The following is a 23,301-nucleotide window of genomic DNA, read 5'->3' on the forward strand; positions in this document are numbered from 1 at the left end:
GCACGCACGCACACACTCGTACGCACGCACGCACACAAACGTATGCGGATATTTGAGGAAAAAAATCCTTGACATTCGTTTTACACGCGTAAAACGTTTGTCTTTGGTCAAGATTATGCAAAATATACTATTATAATATGGTCAAAGTATTTTTTTGAGTCATCCAATTTGGGACTTACGAATATGGGACTTCTGTTCGTCTGTTCGATGACCCCCCCATCAGGGGCCGTCGGTATACATCATTCGAATATTCAATTAACGCGACGAATCTGTTGTTTCTTACCTGTAACAGAAAAATCACAATTCTATATTAGTTTGATGATTAATAATAATAATTTCATTTTAACAATAATGTCTATGATGATATCGAGGATGATGATGAGGATGATGATGATGATGATGTGGGTCGATCGAACAGGGAGAGGGTTCAACCAATCAGATTCAAGTATGCTTCTACTGATTACTACCGCCTACTAATTGATCATTAGTGACATTTGTGGAATGGGAAATGGAGGTTCCGTATATACGGAAATTACACAGGTTCCTATGCTGAAATTGACTATGTTATCTAACATGAAAAATATTTAACTTATATTGTATTCAATCAAAATAATAACCGAGAGTACAAACTTTGTCCTGGGATTTACTATTTCAATATATGAAAGATGCATGTTTATATGCAAGTAAAAATTGTTAATGTGCAAACATTTACCAATGGTACGGGAGCACTATAAACAAATTAGCTTAGGCATGTAAATAGCAGTGGTAAGGATTGCACAACGTTCTCGTTAAATATACACACATATATATATATATGTGTGTGTGTGTGTGTCTGTGTGTGTGTGTGTATAAATGCATATAAGAAGGAATTGCATTGCGTATTGAGAGTTAACTCGAAGAAAGATTTTAAAATCCTATCTAAATAATATTTCTTGATCCTTTTCTAATGTGGAAACATTAGCAGCTTCTTTTGCTTGGCATCGAGAAAGCAAAAGAAGATTAATTAACAGGACGAAACTGAGAAATGTAGCAATTAACTGGGACTTGTAGGCAAGTTTTTGTAGCCTCTTAGGAGAGTTCCATGGTTAAACTCGTGTTATAACTAATTACATACCGATGAGACCATACCACTCTGAACTAACACAACCATTCTCGTGTTTTAATCCTGATTTCGATCGCTATGTCGAAAGTTGTTAAAAACTCTTGCGTAGGTAATACACGTATTACGAAGTTGAGTATTAGATATAGACGTTTCGAACAAAAAACAACAAAAAAATCAAATCCAAATCATATATTATTTAAACATTGTGCAACACGAGGTATAGTATGCTCGTTTATTGGCCAAAACAATTACGCAAGAATTTCAAATACCTCAGATCGATTTGAAAACGGAATATCGTCGATCCCCAAACGTGATTTTTCAATGCAACGATTGCAATTTTCGTAAGAGAGAGGAAAACATTTAAACATTGCGTTTTCAATTTTTCTAATTAATAATTATGATTATATATATATAAATATGATTGTAGATTGCATATATATGCATTAAACGTAGCTATTAATTAACAGGAGTGAGCTTGTTAAGCCGATCGAAGGATCGTAGTGTCACGAGAAGACAAGCAGCTTAAATGTCGTCCTCGTGTTACTAAACAGGTGGCTCAACGTCGACTACTGGCTCTCTGCTGCGAAATTGAGCTGATATAAACAAGCTCTTTTCGTTTCATCTGACTTTCTCATCTCTCTCTCTCTCTACATTTAATAATACATTTATTTAAATTATTTTAAATCACAAAAATGTTTATGATAAATCGTCCCTAATAGAGATCATAACAATAATAAAACATTTTATATATTTTATTTTAATAAATTTACGTTGTAATCTCGTTTAAAAAAAAAAAGAAGAAAATAAAAGATCTCGGTAAAAGATATTTTGGGTGTTTCACGAGTTCATTGACCCCTTCTTGTGGGCTAAGTATATACTTATTTATTCCAACGGTATGATAAATAATCCGAAACGGGGATAAATTTAAAGAGAGGATTCTAAAGCTGTACTACCACCATTACCATCATCATCATCATCACCACTACCACCATAACCAGCAACAACAACAACAACAATAACAACAACGGAGAGATCTAAAGCAAAGATACACGCTCGACTGCATCGAAAATTTCAGCTAGGCTTGGTATGTCGACCGAACCGGATCCTTTTGTGTCTGGGGATATACGGACGAAACGCTCCGTCCACATTCTTCTACGGCAGTTGCATCCAATGCAGCAGACCAATTCCGCACCTTCTTGGCCGCAACGACCACCAATTTATGCCAAACGTTTATTCTATTTCTCCTTCTCTTTCTCTATCATTCGATTCATTTAAATATTAATCATTTTAACGCAACGACGCATTAATTCGTTTCATTTTTTTTCTTTCTGGATACAAAATTTTATTCCACAAACGAAACAAATTGTTATTTTATTTTTTTAATCGTGGAATCACCCGGTATATGTCGTGTCGAGAAGTCTCGTTACGGGATACATCGTAGAATACATTTACGAAATTCCTTTTGGATTATGCGTCGACGAACACGACGCACGCCCCTGTTGAACCATACGCAAGCGAGCCTGTATTTGTGCATGCGTGTTTGTGTTTGTGCATGCACGCGGTCAAGGGACGAATAAGGAGAGACCATAGGTGACTCTGAAAACTTAGGCTTCGAGATACCAAGATGATTATGTGTGTATAACCCGTACGTACATCGACAGACTATAAAAATCAATGTTATTTTTATTCCATTTCCAATTCCCATTGAAATATTCGGAAATGCATACTCGATGACGATATTCAAAATCGTATCGTCGAATGTTAAGAACGGTACTTACTTTGCAATGTAAGAGTAAATGCCAAAAAATAATGTAAAAAAAAACAATAATCGTAGCAAGACTCGAAACTTCAGAATTTCGTTGCATAATCGAAAATCATTTCGATGATAATTTGAATCGTTCCACTTTCCTGTGTAGTAATGGGTACTAGTACTAGTAATAGTAATAGTAGAAGTATGCGAACCACTGTGGTGCATTAACCATTCCGGTTACTCAAGATACGAGAAAGAGAAAGAGAGTGAAATCGTACGGTCACTTCTGCCAGAAGCTGTTTGAGAGAGAAAGATAGATAGATAGATAGATAGATATATAGATGGAGAGAAAGATAGTGCATAGAAATATTGCGAAAAGAACTAGAGTTGCAAAATGCATAAGAGAGAACCTAGGGCCTAGGTTGCAACGGGGCAACAAACACGGCTCATAGCAGCGGCAGCTGTGCAACCAAACTTAATGCTTATAATCCTTAACGATAGCGATCGAGAACATAAGAGAGTATATTACAACATTTTCAATTGACGATGTTTGACTCCTTTCCACTCAAAATTCCATTAGAGAAATTATATTATAAGCGCGGGTATTTTTTTTTCTTTTTTACTCGGTTTATATGCACACACGTGTATTATGGAATTGGCTAATAATAAATATAAAAAATATACTACCACATATCGATATTATTTCATTCGCGCAAAACACAACGAAAATATTTATATTCATTTTTATCGAATATATTTCAACACGCGCAGCATGCAGCATTAGGTAATGCAATATATCGGTATAATAAGTATAAGGTACGCGTGTAAATGCATTAACGTGTTCATTGTTAATGATCAAGCACACAGTCATCATCCTTGAGTCGAAGTTTTATCCGTTCTCATAGATCGGTCGACCTGCTTTTGCCCACGCTAAGCAAGCAACGTAGGAACGCGTTTTGCCCCTTCGCGTCACGATTAATCACGACCCACGTGGCCAGTTCCAAGGGTCTTTTACGGTACAATGACAACGGGGTTCGATTTCTCACCCCGAAGCACATTGCTAAACTTCTTTTCGTTTTTTCTTTTTTTTTTTTTCTTATGGATGAACTTTTTCCTTTCTTTCTCCTCTTTCCTCTTCACCGCAATGATACATTATTTATTGCTCGTAAATCGTGGCACAATTGGTTATTGGTTCACGAGTTGGAAAAATCATTACGAGTAAGAAACTTTTGCGTTAATTGTTAACGCGAAAAAAGAAAATCTTTTAAATCAAAATATTAATTTCAAAACGTTTGATACTCTCGATCAAATGTTTAACAAATTTTCTTCATCAAGGTTCGACAAAAATTACCCTCGAAATCAAAATCATTTACTGGAGACTCTTCAACGGGACGAAGGAGAAGGAGGAGGATGCATTGGAACACGATGCTTGGGGGGTGACAAAAATGTAATTGCAATTAATGAACGACAATAACAATAATAACAATAATAATAATAACGAAGAAGAAGCAGAAGCAGAAGAAGAAGAAGAAGAAGAAGGACGATGATAGGGTGGGTTTTCATCGGAAGGGGGTCTGAATCGAATAGAAGACGTTAATTGGATACGCGTCGGAAAGGGGTTGAAATGAATCTCTCCCTTTCTTTGTCCTTGATTGAGAAACAGAGAAACGGAGGAGGATGTGAAGTTAGGACACCCGTTAGAATCCGGGCGAAGAACTTGTTGCGCAAATGGTCGTTCGTTCGAGCGGGGCCACCAACAGCAGTAGCAGCAGCAGCAGCAGCAGCAGCAGCAGCACCAGGAGCATGGAAAGGACCGGGACGAAAGGGCCATAGTGGAAAGGGCCGATAGGTACGCTTGTATTGATCCAACAGGCTCTCTCAGGGTGCATGTACGTGCACCGTTGCATTTCTCTCTCTAACACATACACACACACACACAGTTGGTCTCTTTCTCTCAGTCTATCTCTATCTCTCTCGAATCCAAAGCGTGACGCGCGCAACTCGCGCAGGACGTCGTATGCGCGTCTGAAAATTCGTTCTACAACGTCACGAAAACACATAGAGACGACGCATCATCAACTTTATTTCTATATATATATATATTTTTCCTTATCTCTTTCGATAAGAAAATATTCGTTTTAGCAACATTTTACGCGCATACAAAAAAATACTTTCGTTTCTATCGCTTTACTTTGTCATCGAAGGTAAAGAATCTATTTTTTGGGTTAGCATCACTTTGTCGAGGAAAAAGCAATCCGTTGGAATCTAATTGTTTATTTTTTTTTATATCTCGAGGTGTCATTTTATCGCGATAATTGTTACTCGATTTAGAGAAAGAAAGAAAGAAAGAGAGAGAGAAAAGTTCTCGTATCACCCGGTATATGATCGTCGTCAAAGTTGGACGTTCACAATGCGTCTCCATAAATAAATCAGGTTATCGGCTTATCGACAGATTTCTGTTTGACTATTCCCGATGCTAGAATTTATACAATTCGCACGCACGTTCCCCATCGCGACACTTTGCCTTCTATTACATAAATCTAAATACGTAATGTTTCCTCCATGTATATAATAGTACTCAAAGTAGATATAGATAATACAATATCAACGGAAAGAGGAATTCGCATAGATATTGCGTAATACACGTTTAGTTTCTTCCCTTCCAATTTTTATTATCCCCAAAGATGATGATCTTTCTTTGTCCCCCACCCCCCACCCCCACCCCCATCCTCCCTTATTTTTGTCACGAATTAATAATTTATTATAATTCATAAATTCGACGAGTACCTACTACTATTTCGTATTTTTCTGATGAATCCCCCCCCCCACTCATTAGATGAAAAATGTGTTGCACGTAATTGGCAATAAAGGTGTGTGTGAGAGAGAGAGAGAGAGATGATGCAACGATCGGATGAAAGAGAATCGAGTATCGAGAATAATATCTTTTCATGCTTCTCCCTTTTTAGTAGCGAAATAATACAATGGAACGAATTCTTATTCGATCGAAACTCGCAGGAAAGGAAAGGAAAGGAAAGGTAAGGTAAGGTAAGGTAAGAAGAAAAAAAAAACAGTTTCTCGCTGATATCGAACGTCGATCAAATTGTAAATCGTTGTTGTTATTGTTGTCGTTGTTGTTGTTGTTGTTGTTGTGTTGTTGTTGTTACTGGTTTTGACTTTAATGGTTCTCTTTTGCTGGTGTTGTAATGCAACCTTCGTTTCTACACAACACCGACAAAGTTATCGTGCGAAGGTGCAGCCTCCTCTCTCCTTCCTCGCTAAAATGGAGCACCGTGACTATGATGAAAGATAGGATGAAAAGAATCAAATGAGAAAAAGAAAAAAAAACAGAAAGAGAGAGAGAGGAGATGTATTATCTCGGTGGTCCTTCTTCTTCTTCTTCTTTTTCTTCTTCTTCTTCTTCGTTTTCTACCTTTCACTAATTCGTCCAACGATCCACGGTTTTGCAAGGAGACTAAATTATTCCACATAATTTTTCAACACGGTGATGATATCACCTAGGAATACCTTAGTTCAACCTAAGAACTGTTCTACGATATTTTTGAAATAAACACGAATGATATAGTTTGGTCTCCTGTTCGAAAAAAACGTTCCAGTTTTGTCGACAAAAATATATTGTTAGGTGTAAGTAAATGAACCTTGACCTGGGTCGCACGAATTACTGAAATTTGATCAAACGTGTCCTAATGTATCATCAAAATGATTTCTAATCTAACGTTGAACGATATCGTAAGATTTTTTTTTTTAAGAGAGGACAATATTTTCTCAATCGAAATAAGACGAAGACGAAAACGAAGAAGCAGAAGAAGCAGAAGAAGAAGAAGAAGAAGAAGAAAAAGTAGAAGAAGAAGTAAGCGGGGGCGATCTCGCGAGGCCTTCGCAAACCTCGTGGCCGTGGCCGTGAAAGTGAAATTCGTGAATGGAACGAGTGGAACAACCGGCGAAGCAAAGTGAAGGTAAAGGTTGCCGGTTTCTCTCTCTCTCTTTCTCTTTCTCTTTCTCACATACACACACACACACACATATACACATATTTATACTCGAAGCATCGTTCGTGGTATCCTCGCACATCTACAAAAAAAAAAAAGAAAAAAGAACAAAAAGAAAAAATGAAATACACGATTCCTGTTCGAATAAATCAAGTAAACTTTTGTAATTTTCATTTTACGATAGACGTGTGCACATTCGTAGATATATATATACAGGTATAATAGTCAAAATGATAAGCATTGATAATTAATAATTATAGCATAGAGTTATAAGCTTACAATTTGTGAGCTAACAATCGTGGAAAAGGTCAAAAGATAAAACAACGAACCTAACTAACTGACTAACTGACTGTCTGTGACTGACTGACTCGCCTACGTGTTACAACTAGAAATAGAATTCCAAGAGAGTAGAAAAATGTTTTATTGTCTATAGATTCATAAAATGAATCTTTCTTAACGAATAGGCGGAGGCGAGGGTTTGCTCTTAAAGCTTTTTTTTTTTTTGTTTCCACCGACTTTATTGCACTGGGATCTTTCTAATGATGTTGCAAGCCTTCTTTAGAAAGTCTAACATTACAAACACACACATACATATATCTTTCTCTTTCTTTGTGTTATAAATATCTGGAATATTTAGTTTCGTAGGTAGAAAATTTGTATTAAAAAGTAAATTGAACAAAATCCAATATTACGCATGAAAAAAAAGCTCGGGGGGGTGGGGGGAGGTTTAAGTACGAGGAATTTTTGTTTATTGTCAAATCTTTCGAAAAATTTGTTCCTTAAGATTTCGAGCGTATCCGAAGTGTTTATTACTCGTTAAAGAAACGTCCAAATGAATTGGACGCTTTTTAGGGGTGAAAAAAAAAAAAGAAAAAATTAAACTCGGCGTGTCCAAATGAAAATACAAGAGCAACCATAGAAGAAGCTGCTTCTTCTTCATCTTCTTCTTCTTCTTCTTCTGCTTCTTCTTTTTGAAAGAGGAAGAAGAAGAAAAGAGAGATGGCGACTGTCGGTCGACTCTTTGGGTCGATCGAACCAAGAGATGCGTCCGAGTCACGGTGGATGAACTTGCCTGAGATCCCTTCTTCCACGCTCGTTAAAACAGATTCTCTCTTTTTATTATTCCTCCTTCCCTCCTCCCTCCCTCTACCCTCCTTCCTTCCTTCCTTCCTTCCTTTTTTCCTCTTATTCTTATTCTTTTCTTCAATATGAACACTCTTACATGCTCGTCCATCCATCCACGCGTTTTCGGAGATACAAAAAAGAAAAAAAAGAAAAAAACCAAAGAATTTCGATCTGAAAATCTTTCCCCTACCGATGATGATGATGATGATGATGATGATGATGACTGATACAAATATTTTTCTGATATTCATTGTACCAAATGTAAAATTATACTGCTCGTTGTTGGGGACCAGGGGGGCAGGTAGGGGGTTGTAGGAATAAAAGAATTAACGAACTCGAATTTGAAAACTTTTGGGATACGACGAACAACCCCTCTATTGCAAAATCATTCGACGATTGAAAAATAATAACAAATCTGACGGATTATTACTTTTGACGAATAAAAAAAGAAGAAAGAGAGAGAGAGAGAGAAATATTCGGAGGGATTAACGAACTCTTAAACGATAAGCCGTCGTCGTTGCAGTATATCGAGTGTTCGATAAAAGAGGGTCGAAAAATAGCGACGGCCCTGGGCTTAAACGCAGCAGGAGCCCTCCTCCTCCTCCCCCTCCCCCTAACCCTCTTCTTCATCTTCTTCTTCTTCTTCTTCTTCTACGTCGACTCTCGCAGGCATGAAAATATTACGAAAAAGCCTTTAGGCTTTCAAATATATATATGCATACATCGATAATACAGAAAAATACATCGAACACAACAGGATGATGATCTCCAAATGATTTTCTTTCGTGCGAACAAAAACGTTTTGTTTGTCCTCTCCCCGTTCGTTGAAATTAGAAAAATTATTCGAAAATATAAATAACTTTCGTTTACTTTTTCTATTAATCATTCGTACGGTTGGTTTTGGTTGTTAAATATGTTGAGATAAATCGTTTCGAAGAAAATTGGAAAACGTTCTACCGTGAAAAATGAAAAATAAATCTAAACGAGAGAGAAGAGTTCTTTCCATTTTTCGTATGCCGCTCATGCTCAGGTTTTATCTATCTCTCTCTCTCTCGTCATGGTGCTTACGGTCGCTGCATTAATCGTCGATGTCGTAATTCGGTAATACGAATAAACGTTGGCATGATCACAACACACAGACATGGTATCTAAAAGAGAGAGAGAGAGAGAGAGAGAGAGAACGTATCTCCTCTTTGATCAGAAGTCGTGATCGTTTGTGATGTAAGCAGAAGTGAGTCTCTCGATCGATGCAGGGAGTCTGAATAGAACTAAAACTTATATATGTGTGTTAGAATAGAAAGTTAGTTGTGTTGCGCGTGTGTGTGTGCGTGTATACTACATATATATATATCGTACGATGAAAACAAAGAAAAAACTGTTGTAAGTGTGTTAAAAGATATACGTGTACGTTTTACAAAATTGTTCTCTCTTATTCCTATTATGATTGAAAGAAACATTTTCACGAATGCACGCGTGTGTTAGTGTTGCGTACGTGTAAGTCTCTCCCTCTCTCTCTTTCTCTTTCTATTTTGATTAAATTCAACTCCTAGGAATAAAATATATATCGAATAGGATTTTGGTTGCGTTTAAATCGAATTTACAATTCCCAAATAAAAGTGTGTTCTCGCGTGTCGAGAGATTATAATCGTTGGTAGAAAGCTTCCCCCTCCACTGAAGATTTGACTTATTCCAACGATTTTGCCTAGTTTTTTTTTTTGTTTTTGTCAAAAAGTTACGAGATATCTTTTCGGTATCTCTTGGAATTGGGAAGAGGGAAAAAGATAGAATGAAAACAAGCTGTATGTGAGATACGACGTGTTCCCTTGCCAAAATGTATACATTATGGGTCGGTAAGAAAGAAAGATAGAAGGAAAGAAAAAAAGAAAAAAAAAACAGAAAAAAAGATATAAAGAAAGAAAGAAAGAAAGAAAGAAAGACAAACATAAATACGTTGACCTCACGATAGGTTCTCTCTTCCAAGTAAAGATACAACTGGCAACGAGACGATACTCTCTTCGAGTAATATATATATATAATCCTATATACATTGGTTTCTTGGTATTGAAATAAACGATCCTTGCATGGAAAAAGTTAAGAGAACGGTTACTTGCGTATATCAAAAGGTAAAGAACTCGATAGTCAAGGTGTAGGGAATGAATAGAAACAAAATCCATGGAAGAAAAACTTGGACGAATCAGAATTTTTATATATCGTCGAATAAAAATGAATGTTAATATTAAAAGATGAAGAAAAATCGATGATTGATGGAAAGATCGAAGTTTAGTATGCCAATAGAAAAGGAGAACCGTTAGGAGGAAGAGTTTTATCATTCGTTCTAATCTTTTCTTTCCAACTCTAAGAAAGTAATAATATAAGAAGAAAAGATATTGGGATGGTTATTCGTAAACACCAAGTACGATGATGATGATGATGATGAATAAGAAGAAGAAGAATAAGAAGAAGAACAAAGGAACTAATAAATGCAAAGTTTGTCACGTTGTGTCGACTGTTATCGCGTCAGAGCGTACCAAGAGATGAACAGTAACAGTAACAGTGGCATAGTTTTAAAGAGTCACAGTCAGCGTGGTTACGAGAATTCTTATCTCGGTTAGAGAGAGAGAGAGAGTCTACAGCCTATTCCAAATGAGAATTACGGAATAACCGAAACGAATTCACCTAAAACAAGTTGAAAACAATAACCCAGTGGAAGAAGAAGAAGAAGCTAAGGTTGATGATTCAACGATTACCGGGAACATTTGAACGATTGAAATCTTTCAATGAAATACATGAAAAGTGAATTTATTTAAGCAGCAATCTAATGGATGTCTTTAGCGATGATACGAAGTTCTAGACAGAGTTTATAGACATAACTCGTGTAAGTCTGGGTTGCGTTGGGTCTTTGGACTGACTGGGAACATGGTACAACGACCCCTGGCGTAAGTTCGACGCTCGAGATGAGACATGCTCGCGAAATGACTTGTTACATTATGTAGAGAAGGAAGCGAGGAAGAAGGGGGGTCGGAGGGAGGTGGAGGAAGAGGAGGAAGGGGCGGGATGGGACGGGATGGGACATAGAGGGGAGGTTTTCAAATAACATTTTGTGGGTTGCAGGAAGAGCGCTCACCTGTCGGAACTCTCGGAGCTGTCGTATCGATCGGCGCAACGCTTCTTGCCGCAAGGCCCAACGAGAGTCTCTTCGGCCATCCTGACCTGTCCCTTAAAGGGGCTGTCGTTGGACAAGGAGCCGGCGCAACTACTACTACTCTTGACGTTGCTCGCGCCGCCGGCAACGGAGCTGCCACTTCCGGTGGTGCTGGTACTGGTGCTGCTGCTGCTGTTACTGCTGCTGCTGCTGCTGCTGCTGTTGCCGGTGCTGGCAACGACGCCGTTCGCGATGCCGCTCGTTGTGACGGTTGTTGAAGAAGGGGAGGCAGGGCTAATGGTGACGGTTACGGTGTTAAGGGGAGGAGGATCGTTCGTGGTATCGTCTCCTCTTCTATCTTTCTCTTCGTTCCTCTTCTTTTTATCTTCCAGTTGTTGTTGTTGTTGTTGATGTTGATGTTGTTGTTGCAACGGTTGCAACTGCTGCTGCTGCTGTTGTTGTTGTTGTTGTTGCAGATATTGGACTTCCTTTTTCTTATTGTCATTGTTTTCCTCCCCATCGGATCTACCTTTTAAATTCAATTTGATTTGCTTTGCACCAACCGATTCCGACGGATCAACTGCAACGTCTACGACATCGGGTAATAATCGCGACCGTGTATTACCGAGCATGGTTGTTACCAACAAAGCACTAGCACTACCATTAGCTACATGTCCACCAACACTGGCATTACTATTTCTATTATTATTATTACCAACACTACTGACACTTGTAACAATGCCCTCCGTAGATTTTTTCAAACCCAACCTAACTCTTCGTTTTTCCAATGGTTCCTGTTCCACATAGTCTTCTTCCTCTTCCTCGTCTTCCTCGTCACCTTCCTCGCCTTCCTCGTCGTCGTCTTCCTCGTCATCCTCGTCTTCTTCCTCGTAATAATCTTCCTCATCGTATAACAACACTTTGCTATGTTCCTTTCCTCGAATCGTGGATGCACAATTACCACCGACAACACCACCACCACTACCACCACCTTCACCACCACCAGCACCACTATTAAAATGATTACCAATTCCAACACCAACAGCACCTTCATTAGCAATCCTTTCCTGTTGTTTCTGTTGTTGTTGTTGTTGTTGATAGCGATAATGGTGATGATTATGACGGTCATGATGGTAACGACGCGGCCGAGTGTCCACTTGGTCGTAATCGTCCTCGTCTTCGTCGTCGTCGTCATCATCGTCATCGTCATCGTCATTGTCATCGTCGTCACCGTCGAATGCACCAGTGGTAGAATCCCCGCGAACAACGTTCCGTCTACCGAGAACGTCCTGGCCCCTGTTGAAAGATGAGGAGGACGCCGCTGCCGCCGCCGCCGCTGCCGCATTGGCTAGCAACGAGCTCGACGAAGAAGCGTCCTGTCGTTTGTGTCGTTCTTTCGAAAGAATCCGAACATCAACAGCAGAGGCCTCTTCTGCGGACGGACCGTCTGCCATCTTGCCAAGGAACGCACTACTGTTTTCTTGGCAGTGGCCCTCCTCCAACCTCCCCACCTACACACTGTTACTCCTTCTACTACTACTATGCTCAAATCTATCTCTCGCGGTCGTTGTGCACTCTTCTTTTTCGACTCCACCTTCTCCTCTTCCACCACCTCCTCCTCCTGCACCTTCCTATTCTTCCTCCTGTGCTTAGCTTCTTTTTCCTCTTCTTCTATTCGTGCTCTTGTAGCAACACTTGCACTCATTCACTCACTCCTCTCTTCGCGCGACACACTCAGGGTCCTCTTCCTTCCTTCTTTCTCTCTTCTCTTTTGTCAAACACAATCCTACTTGGTCGTCCAGCGAGCACGAGCACGGGCCGCGGCACCGCGCGCTAAACTCTTTTATACCCGCCCGGCGCACGTCTCGATCGACCCCTCGAATACCTCGCGTGTACGAAACCGCCGCCACCTCACGCCGACGGCAACCCACTGATCAACCCCCACTACGAGTACTGCCGCCGAGCCGCCTCCGAGACCAAACCCGAACCTTGTCGAAAATTAACGACATTTGCCGAGTTACCGCAGCGACATCTACCAGCGATTGCAGCGCTTTTTTCATCTCATCTTGACAATTGTCAACTAACGTCTATACCCTTAACTCTTTTTTTCTACTACATACTATTGGGGTGCGATAGGATTTATTTAAACAGAAATCTATCAACCCTCTAAATGACACAACTTAGCTAAACGCGACAACGAGAACAAAGAACAAGAATTCCAATTACGTAGTCCAATGTAAGTTAAGTCATTCGCTCGATTTCAAATCATCTCAGGGTTGGTAACTTTCTGCGCAAACTTGACCCAATTCAACAAGTCATACGTATTTCTACTGTTATTAGAGAAAAAATAGTCATGTTCATTCGTCTCATTTTACTACTTTATTTAATACTGAAAAAGGATAAGTATTTTCTTTTTGGTAGCACCAGACAGAATACAAACGACCCTCCCCTCGGGCTTTACTTTCTTTGGAATGTTCATACCTAACATTTGTCTTATCTTTAAAGTCGAGGGAAAGGATCTTCTCTTGAAATTGTAAAAAACATCATATGAAATACAGCATGTGTATAAGCGTTAGCATCGTCTCCGTTTCAAATAGACCATAGCGCGGTGTTTCAATGATACGGGAAATATCAAATGCACCTTTTGTCAGAGTATTTCCTGTGCCCAATTTAACCCTAGGCACGTTGTAGGCACTTTCCAATCTAAATTGACGAGATATTTTTGAATTCGTTTGTTGTGCGTTCAAATGAAAATGAAAAAAGTTAAAAGAAATACAATATATAACGGGAACAAAAATGTAACAATGTCGTGTAAATTCGATAGATATTATTGCTCGTTGTAGAAAATTATCCTTAAGTGTCCATTGATAAATAGGAAAACACGAACGTATAAAAATAAGTCACGAGTCGGCACCGATCGTTCTTAATTATTGTCGTCCTATAATATACGTGAAAAATCATTTCCAATAATTTGAATGGTGTATGTACATGTTTAAGTATATGTAGATCAATACACAGCCATGATATTAGCCAAATGAAAAAAAGCTACTAGATTTATTGTTTGAGTAGCTTTAATACGCCTATCTGAAAGCCTATCTGATGTCTATCATCTGAAGCCTATAGAAGAGAAATTTCAAAGCTACGTATTTTTTGTCTTCTTATCGGAATGTTAATTAAAAAACTTGTCCATCTTTGTTCATTTCTGTCCCACCGTACTTTCGTTTACAATAGTAACTGGCACATGATATAGCATTTAATAAAATAACTTACACTTTATCACAAATAACACACGAAATTGATATAAAAACTAATATAGGGTTAACACCTAAACCCTAGTAATATTGTTCCCCTCTTTATCGTCGGAACTTCTCGGTACCAATGACATTCTCGATGCATCCGCTAATTCCGTTAACAATAATAATTCGTTTTCCGTTAAGTTCCTTGCCTCGGGTGGAATAATACTAGTGTGACCACTGACACTTCGAGCTAGTCTTCTGAATGCTTTTTCCCGCCTCTGATTTTCTCTTTCTACTTTTAATTTGGTGAACTCGTCGTCCGAACTACTGTTCGCCGAGCATATCGAACTTCTAGGACTGATCATGCCATCCCCAGTCGTGGTACTCTGATAACTCCTCGAAGGTTCATAGCTTATGCTTGATCTCTCTCTCCTAAAATCAACAACGAATCCAAAACTCAGCGAAAAAAGGACGACAAATCTTAATGAAGCGTGATCGATAAATGAACAATATTGACCTAGCAATAGGGGGATTGCCATTCTCAAAATCATGACCAATCCCACTGGTACCAGGAGCAGGTGGATAAGCAGTAGCAGGTGCACTGTTTGAAATGATGTCTCTGTTTCTAGAATGATTGACATCAGGAACGTCAACCGGTGCACTAGGCGGAGGAGGACCTTGTGGAAAAATAGTTTGAACGTGGGGCCTGTTTTCTGCTCTCATCGACGTCATCGTCATCTGTTCGTCGACTTCTTCGATGACTCCGATCCTGGCCGAGCCACCCGTACCACCTAAATTGCATTAGATCGATTATAAGAAAATGATATGCAACACATTATCGACGAAAAAATCAATCAATCTTACTGATGACTCTAGGTTGCAATGATACCGCAGAACTGGAATTAGGAATTCTCCCAGGTGTTTTGGAACCGCTGGCAGAACTATCGGTTCTGTCTGCGCTACTGAACAATCTCTTCAACATACTGGTAACACTGTTGACCCTGGTCAGCGAACCACCCAGATTACTTGGCGTTGATCCACTGCTAAAAGTACGGTCACGATTACTCACTCTGCTGGCACTTCTGAAAAGAATAAACGTCCATCGTTAATGCCGTTATGTCCTCTTCCGCGGTATGACTCATAGATATAACTTCCGACTGACTAACTTTATTACCTTGGCATTTTAGCAGTGGTAATACTTCTGTTAGCGTTCAAAGTTATCGATTAGAAATTGTACGAAAGAACTTTTATAAAACATTGATTACCTGGACAATTTCCCATCCGCAATAAAGTGTATACCAGAAGCAGCGTCGTCGGCAATCTCGTGTGAAAATTTTTGTTGAAAATCCGGTGCCATCTCGTCGATCCTAACCGAAGATGGTAGAAGTTCCTGCTGTGCTGCTGACAATTGTATACCAGCTGTGGACGGTTGAGGATGTTCCTCGCGGAATGGTTGGGATGCCGCCGTGTATGGGAGCTCGGTTGGAAATATTTCGTCCCAGTACTGATCGCGTATCAATTCTGGATGTTCGTGATGCATCTCATCAACGATCAGATAACTCACCTTCGAAGGAAATATATCTTACGTGTAACGAACAACTTGTTATAAATAATAACAACGATCGTTCTTACCTGTAAATTACGATCGATGATCCAATTAACTTCGAAATCATCGTCGTCCTCGCCGAAAGGATTGATCAGAGTTTCGGCGACCTTGAGCCAGCCCATATAAAAGAAAAACTGCAGCGTCGTGAAAACGGGAAAGTACAGGTCAATGGTCGATGCGTTTGAAGTTTGGATCCATTGTCTGCCCATGACGCTGGTCAAGAAATACGTGTAAACGGCCAACGTGACGACCTATCGATGACAATATTTTCTCTGATATGAAATAAATAATCTCACTTTGTATAATATTATCGTCTCGGTATCAATTTATTATTACCTGAGTATAAACCAAAGGAACGCTGATGGTGTCATAATGTATCAGATTACCACACATACCACGGAATTTATTGAGCTCGTCGATGAGAGTCTTGACAGCAAAATCATCACGAATCCTACCTTCCTTTCTTGCTCTTGTAACTATACTGGAAGCCCATACTATGGGTAACCAATGTTTGCTGGGTTTAGGAAATTTATCGTTTAAACCTTGAAATACTGAAAGTTCGTTTTCTAAAAGTAATCCCGTATCGACTAAATGTTCCAACGTTGGGAAACGTTTTTTGACCCTTGGCGACACGTTGGCCAAGACCAAAGTCAAACAAACGCAAACGTATCTGTAAAAGGAAAAATGAAAAAGTCAAATAGAGAATTGGATTTAAAAATGAATGGAAAACACAATCGATCTGGAATATTTAGGGCTACCTGACTATAGTACGACGCATTAATCGACCTCTTTCGTCGTTACCGTGTATAGTTGCCGATACAAATACTGCGATAGAATCTGGCCAAGGTATCACCATATATTGATTCCACCATCTTGTCATAACTATACTAACGTAAAATCCCAACACGAATGACAACGGTATCAAATCGCTGTACTGGTTGCAATATCCTACTATAGCTTCAAATATTTTCTTCTGATCGTCATCCAGTATCAATCGGTAGATACTTGATAAGGAATAATAAATGAATAGAAATAGGGCTAAATCTATCCATACCAACTTGTATATACTTGCTCTCCATCTGAAGAAAATAAAAATCAATGAAACGCGACTAGGGTTTTCCTTCACCTAATTCTAAGAAATATTATATATAATACAGGGTGCATCATTTTAAACTATACATTTTTAATATTTCCAATTGTTATACTTTTCCAAATGAGACACCCTGTACGTATTTTCTCGATACAACTACGACCTTGGGATCAAGCTAATTGTAAAATCGTTTAAATCGATAATAGATAAGTAATATTTTCCAGAGATTGAAAAAATTAAAATCGCATTTGCGATTATTATCTCACAATCGTGTTCGATAATTTGAAGTATATTATCTTATCGTCGCGAAAAGAGAAAGGAAAAGAGAAAAGAAACGTTTAATCAATCTTTGCCGAAGAAAAAGAAAAATGTCGTCATCGTGTCGTTTGTTTGAGATACAATTAATTTAATAAATTGTAATGGTCGCAAACTTATAACGAATCGTTTGAAATACAAATTCTTATCATCGGATAAAGTAAAAAAAAAGAAAATTATTTATCAATGATCGTTTCTAGGAATGCAATAATATATTTGCACTAGCATGACAGAAATTTCTAACTATTTCGCTAATCGTACTTGAGACTATTTCGCGAAACAGAACTACGAGCTATATAATTTAACATATGCACACATACACACACATATACACAAGAGTTATATCTATGTACATGCATTTGTACGCGTGCGCTGTCGTATGAATGCTTTCTATGTAATTTTCCTATAAAATTGTATAAAGATATATATTCGTAATAACGCGTCACCGTGGTATAATTGGAATAATATTTCAGTCATGCGTGTCACTGTCGTTTTTTTACAGTTTTTCTTGAAATTCGTAAACAATTTTATGCGTATCATCATCCACGTACGCGCACGCACGCACGAAAAAAAAAACCATGCACGTCACGTTGGAATAAGTAAATATATTGCATATGTATATATTTCATCCTTATCATACTAGTTTAACACATAATAGACATTTTTTGGATCGAACAGTCGAGTATGAAATCTAGGTCGTCAGGGCCGTATTTATACTTATGTATGCCCTTGTCTGCGATTACGCGAGACCTCAAAAGGTACAAATTTATTTCGATTGAAAAAAAAAGACTCGTAGATCAATGATCTAACGTTCGTTAAAATTCTAAAGATGATTTTACTTGGAAATACGACTGACAAGGTACCATTGTCTTTCAATGTTACGACCATACAAAATACGATAGACAATCTCTTTTTCTTATGCTGTATATTGTTTCTTTTTTTTTTCTTCTTTTTTCCCTATTTTATTGTTATTAGTATTATTTTGTGTTATCCTTTCTCACTTTCATTTACGTAAAAATCGTGATTTAACTACGACAGACGATACAATGGGCTTATTGTTTTACGATGATTTAAGAGATAAGTTGGAATGATGTTTTTAACGCTCGTTAAAATCAGTATCATTGTGTAATAGCCATGAAATTAATTATCATAACTCTTACGAACTTGTGTGGATGAGCAAGAGTACTTAGAAATTCGTGTGATGCAAAATCTCGTGACACACGTGATTTTCTTACTATAGTATTATATCGATTAATCTTAATTCCTGTTATTTCTTCGAATATAATAAATAACGGATAACTTTTTAACGAAATACCGCGATTGATCGAATTAATCTGATTTAGTTTATCGTGAAAATGATAATAATATCTGAAATTATTAATAATACCTGAGTAATAATTTAAGAAAACATCCAAGACCGCGACAGGTAGCAACCTCGGCAGTATAAGTGACCGTCATTTCTCTGACCACTGGAGTTCACAAAGGATTGACCTTGATCGGTGGAAAGGATTTCTTACATTTCCTTTTTAATCAAATGCACCTTCTTTCCTTCCTTTTATTTATTTCTTTTTTTTTTCTGTTTCACTCTTCTTTATGTCTCTCTTCTTCTTCTTCTTCCTCTTCCTCTTGCATAAATTTCTTACGTGTACGTTCAATTAGCCTGAGGCGTACTCACTCATCTTCGTTTTAAAAAAAAAGAAAAAAAAGTCTCGTTACAATGAAGACAGCCGAGAAAAGTATGAAGGTCGCATCGACGATTCAACTGCATCAGTTATTCTGTCACCACTGAGAGGATTATATAATTCGACTTAATTCATTCGTTTATACTAACATAAGTGAAAATCATCCAATAGATTGAAACATCGTCTTTTACTATTATTTCCATTCGATTAATTAGAATACAATTATTATTTCTTTATTTTCCAATTAAAAATCACATGGATGTGTCCTGAAAAAAAAAAAAACAAGAAACAAAAATATATATGTATGTTTGTATTGTATATATATACGCGCAAAAACAAATTTAATGCAAATCTTAACAAATTAATTATTATAATTTACAATATTGATTGCGAGACGAAAAATAGAAAAAAAAAAACACGTGGATTCGCACGTGGTTTAATTAAAACATTTATAATTAATTAATTTATAATTATAATTAATTATTAAATATTAATATATATAATTAATATATATTAAATAAAAATTATATATATATTAAAATATTAATATATATATAATTTATAATTAATTAATTAATATTAATCGAAGGTACGCGTTGAGATATAATTGAATAAGAAAAATAATTCACTGTGTAGATATAACTATCTCGTGGTAAATAAAGACAAAAAAATTAATTCTAAATATTAAAAGAATATATTAAATGTGTTTTTACCTTGAATTATTTGAATTCGGGAATCGCGATTGTAAGAAGACGACGAAATGAGAAAACTGTCAAAATCTTCTCGACTTCTTCGACTTTTTTCGGCAATATGATATCTGTCTTATTATTAAAATCTTATGACAATGAATAAAATGAAGATAGGATTTGATCATGATTCCTTTCTTACGATAAACTTAATAAAACATTCTTCTTTCCCTTGTATCAAATGATGATCAAAGAAAACAACATAATCTGATAGATGTTCGTTCATTCCACTTGTGGTAAGAGAAAACTGCAATGTTGTCCAATGATTCATCAAAAGAAATACGTGTTCAATGTTCGTTCATGAATCAAACGTCAATGTTCGTTCCCTGCAATGCACACTCTCTTTCTCTCTCTTTTCCCCCCACAATCAAGTTTTTTATTCCAACTGGAAATTAAGATTACAGTCGTCTCCTTTTTATACCCTGCAAACAAATTATTCAACAAAATTCAAGCTAATAAAACAAAGCAGTCAATAAATTTCCCGCGAAACTCTCGATTAACATTACTTTTTCTTTTCTTTACTTTCTCTCTCTCTCTCTCTCTTTCATTCAGGGTCACCATGCAATGGGATTCTCTCAATCCTCGCTCGCATTCTTCCCGATAAATAATAAAAAAGAAAAGAAAAGTCACACGAAACGTTATTCGAAGAATTATTTAATCTTCCAACACCCACCCATTATCCCACCCCACCCCACCCCAGTCCCCTTTTTCTCTCTTATCGATAAATTTACTCTCGTCTATCAAGTACACACTCTCACGCTAAACTCGTAAAAGGTTAAAGAGTTTTATCGAGCAATCCGAAGGAAACTTTGTAAATGAAAGTCGACGTATAAAAGAAATAAAAAGAAAAAGAAAGGAAAAAAAAAATACCGATGGGACTTTTACTCGTATATCCTAGAAGATAACAGAAATAGTCTTGAAAATATCCTATCGTACTTTTGATAATTCCTCCTTGTTATTATCAAATACGATTTCTTTCTCTGCCTTTTTTTTTTTTTTTCTTATCTCACGAATGTGGAAACGTGAACAACTGTTATCGAAAGTATTACAAATGTGGTTTGATTAAAAAAAACAGAAAAAAAAGAAAAATTTGGCAACAATAATAATAACAATAATAATAATAATTGTCAGAGATAATATAATAGAAGAAATAAGGCCGTGTCTCTTGTTCTTAGTTTAAACTTTAGTTTGATTTATAAATAGTCCTTAAGCAAACGCTATCTCGTAATTACTATACTGGTATAGTTACGCTTACTCTTCCTCTTATAAACGTAATGTGTGTATGTATGACTGTTACTACTACCGGTCTTATATATATATCCAACACACGTGACAAAATTGTTGAAGTAATCCTGTGTTTCATAGCCACGGCGACTATCAGTCTCGATCGATCGTCTGACTAACCGGGAACACTCCTCAGTTTCTACTAGTTAATCAGGATCTCTTTTTTCGAAATACATCTATACATACATGCATACATATACAAACTTTCATGGTATTATTTGAACAAATGTTTTTTAACCGAGGTCTAATTGTAAGGATGAAGAAACTCATTCGTCGCACAGTGCTTGACACTCGAGACATATATTTTTGTTCTCTCTCTTCTGCTATTCAAATATAGCATTTGGCACTTAGCAAGAACGTGTCTTTCGTAAATATGAATAACATGTGACTTCGATATGCAAATATAATAAATCTAGATAAAAAGAAGAACAAGAAATATAAAAAAGGGGCTACTCTCTCTCTAGTTTATTGCTTTTTATTATTACTCTTTTTTTTTTTTCTACGCTAACGTAAAAACGATGAACCATGCGGCGTTCAGTTTTGATATTCACCCCCTACCCCCATCCCGAATGATTTTTTCATCTTCCTATATTTTATGAAATTAAATGTCGTATTTTTTGTTCGTACATTTTTCAACGTATTCGAAAATATTATTCTTATCCGTTTTATGCACAAACAATTTTTGCTGATTCATTTGCGGACTGTTAACTAATCGTTCTAATCTTCCTAGGCATAGAAAAATAATTAAAAAGCGATAGAAAATACACCGATAGTTCGTTTAAAAAAAAAAAGAAGAAAAAAGAAACACATTCCTACTACTAGTCGACGAATTCGTGTTGTTTTGCGAAAGAAACATTCCGATACTTGTGGTAATGCGGAAAAAAAAGAAATATATATAAAATAACATAATTGAATAATGTGAAACAATTTCCAGAGAGGATCTTGTTCTTCCTGTATAAAGAAATAAATAGGAATGACTAATTCGTTCGTTAAAAGAAAAAAAAAAGAAAAAAAGCCAAATTCCTGAATAGGAAATTCAGACAGAATTCTCGAGGAAGATTTCCGTTCGTAACAGGACAAAGAAGTAGCACTCGAGGAACAGGCAGCACTTTAAAAAATAACCGATAGATCCTTTCTTGAAAACTCTGATATATCGAGCCACGTGTAAACTTAAATCGTAATGCAAAAACAAAACCACACCTGCACGACTGCGAAACAATAATTGTTTTATTCACTGATATATTTATTCATTGTCGCGAAAAAACCCTCGAAACAAAAACATTAGTCTCGACTGTTTAGCCGCATCTAAACCCAACACGTATACACTCACAAACACACACATACAGACACTCGAGTTAACATATGTGTAGTAAGTGTGTACCTCAGTAGGAGATAGTCTCTCCTTTCTAAATAGCCAAGGCATACTGAAGTCCAACATCGAAGTAGTTGCAGCAGCGACAGCAACGGCACGCCAAAAGGAAACCCCACCCACCCCTTTTCCTCAACCTTCCAATTCTATCCCTACCACGATTTATTTCCGCATGATACAGTGGTTCTCAATGAATATATTCCTACATTTGTCCTATTCGCTTTTGTATTTTTCAGAAACAGCCCCTTATTATAAATTTCCAATTTTTCTCATCTCTTTTTATTTTCTTTTTCTTTTGGATTGGAACGAGACAGGATTTTCCATAAAATAAGGAGAAAAACAAAAAGAAAGATCAAGATTTTATTCAGAGGAACGCATTTTGGTATTTATGTCTCTCTTTTCCATATCCAAGATCTCCACCATCTTGAATTTTACAATTTTTATCAAAATACTGTGCCAACAGCACGTGCATTGTGTTTCTCGGCAACATGAAATAGAGTTAACAATTCTTTTTATTATTTTTCTTCATTCTCAATATTATAATAAATGATAAAACATTTTTTTCTTTTTCTTTTTTTGTTTATCTTACTTTCTTCTATATACACTCACGTAACATATTTCTATATTATATACATATATAATATATATATATATATATATATTCATGTATATATAATAATATGTATATATCTTTCTCACGCATATTTTTCTTCTTAATTACAATAGTAACAAATTTTAATGGCATATTTAATAACTAAACACACGATGTATATAATATATACATCCACGCATAACATATATTATATACATTTTCGTAAAGTGTGTTTAAACACAATTCTTTATCAAT

The 23,301-nt window shown here is 36.9% G+C and overlaps 2 protein-coding genes across 6 annotated transcripts in view; both read right to left on the reverse strand.

Annotated features, from left to right (window-relative positions):
- Window positions 1-12,702, reverse strand: part of LOC122524311 (zinc finger protein jing homolog) — a 72,359-nt gene extending 59,657 nt beyond the window's left edge. The window contains exon 1 of the mRNA XM_043646474.1: window positions 11,109-12,702. Within this exon, the coding sequence (XP_043502409.1) occupies window positions 11,109-12,580 (1,472 nt within the window). The 5' untranslated portion in view covers window positions 12,581-12,702. The remainder of the gene's footprint in view (window positions 1-11,108) is intronic.
- A 193-nt stretch (window positions 12,703-12,895) lies between these two features.
- Window positions 12,896-23,073, reverse strand: LOC122524312 (bestrophin-4-like). Of its 5 annotated transcripts, none has more exons than XM_043646475.1 (11): window positions 22,467-23,073; window positions 19,769-20,223; window positions 18,761-19,321; window positions 16,727-17,047; window positions 16,305-16,638; window positions 15,995-16,219; window positions 15,628-15,926; window positions 15,537-15,563; window positions 15,227-15,444; window positions 14,880-15,153; window positions 12,896-14,794 (listed from the first exon to the last, which is right to left on the reverse strand). In XM_043646475.1, exons 3-11 carry the CDS (start codon window positions 18,829-18,831, stop codon window positions 14,452-14,454), a joined length of 2,112 nt encoding a protein of 703 aa, XP_043502410.1. In that variant the 5' UTR covers window positions 18,832-19,321; window positions 19,769-20,223; window positions 22,467-23,073; the 3' UTR covers window positions 12,896-14,451. The 5 variants fall into 5 exon arrangements, with proteins under 5 accessions (XP_043502410.1, XP_043502411.1, XP_043502414.1 ...); XM_043646476.1 differs by having other exon boundaries at window positions 22,286-23,073; XM_043646479.1 differs by lacking the exon at window positions 15,537-15,563 and having other exon boundaries at window positions 15,227-15,405.
- Window positions 23,074-23,301: the final 228 nt, after the last annotated feature.

The sequence above is a fragment of the Polistes fuscatus genome, unplaced genomic scaffold, assembly GCF_010416935.1.
Source record: "Polistes fuscatus isolate 324 unplaced genomic scaffold, CU_Pfus_HIC Scaffold7, whole genome shotgun sequence".
Lineage (NCBI taxonomy): Eukaryota > Metazoa > Arthropoda > Insecta > Hymenoptera > Vespidae > Polistes > Polistes fuscatus.

What these genes read in the sequence shown, in the direction of transcription:
- LOC122524312 (XM_043646475.1), bottom strand. Translation starts at nt 18,831, where the DNA reads ATGACGGTCACTTATACTGCCGAGGTTGCTACCTGTCGCGGTCTTGGA. An exon ending in TTCCTTTGGTTTATACTCAG is followed by an intron (nt 16,220 to 16,304) that starts GTAATAATAAAT and finishes TGTCATCGATAG; the next exon opens with GTCGTCACGTTGGCCGTTTA. An exon ending in GGCAATCCCCCTATTGCTAG is followed by an intron (nt 14,795 to 14,879) that starts GTCAATATTGTT and finishes TGTTGATTTTAG; the next exon opens with GAGAGAGAGATCAAGCATAA.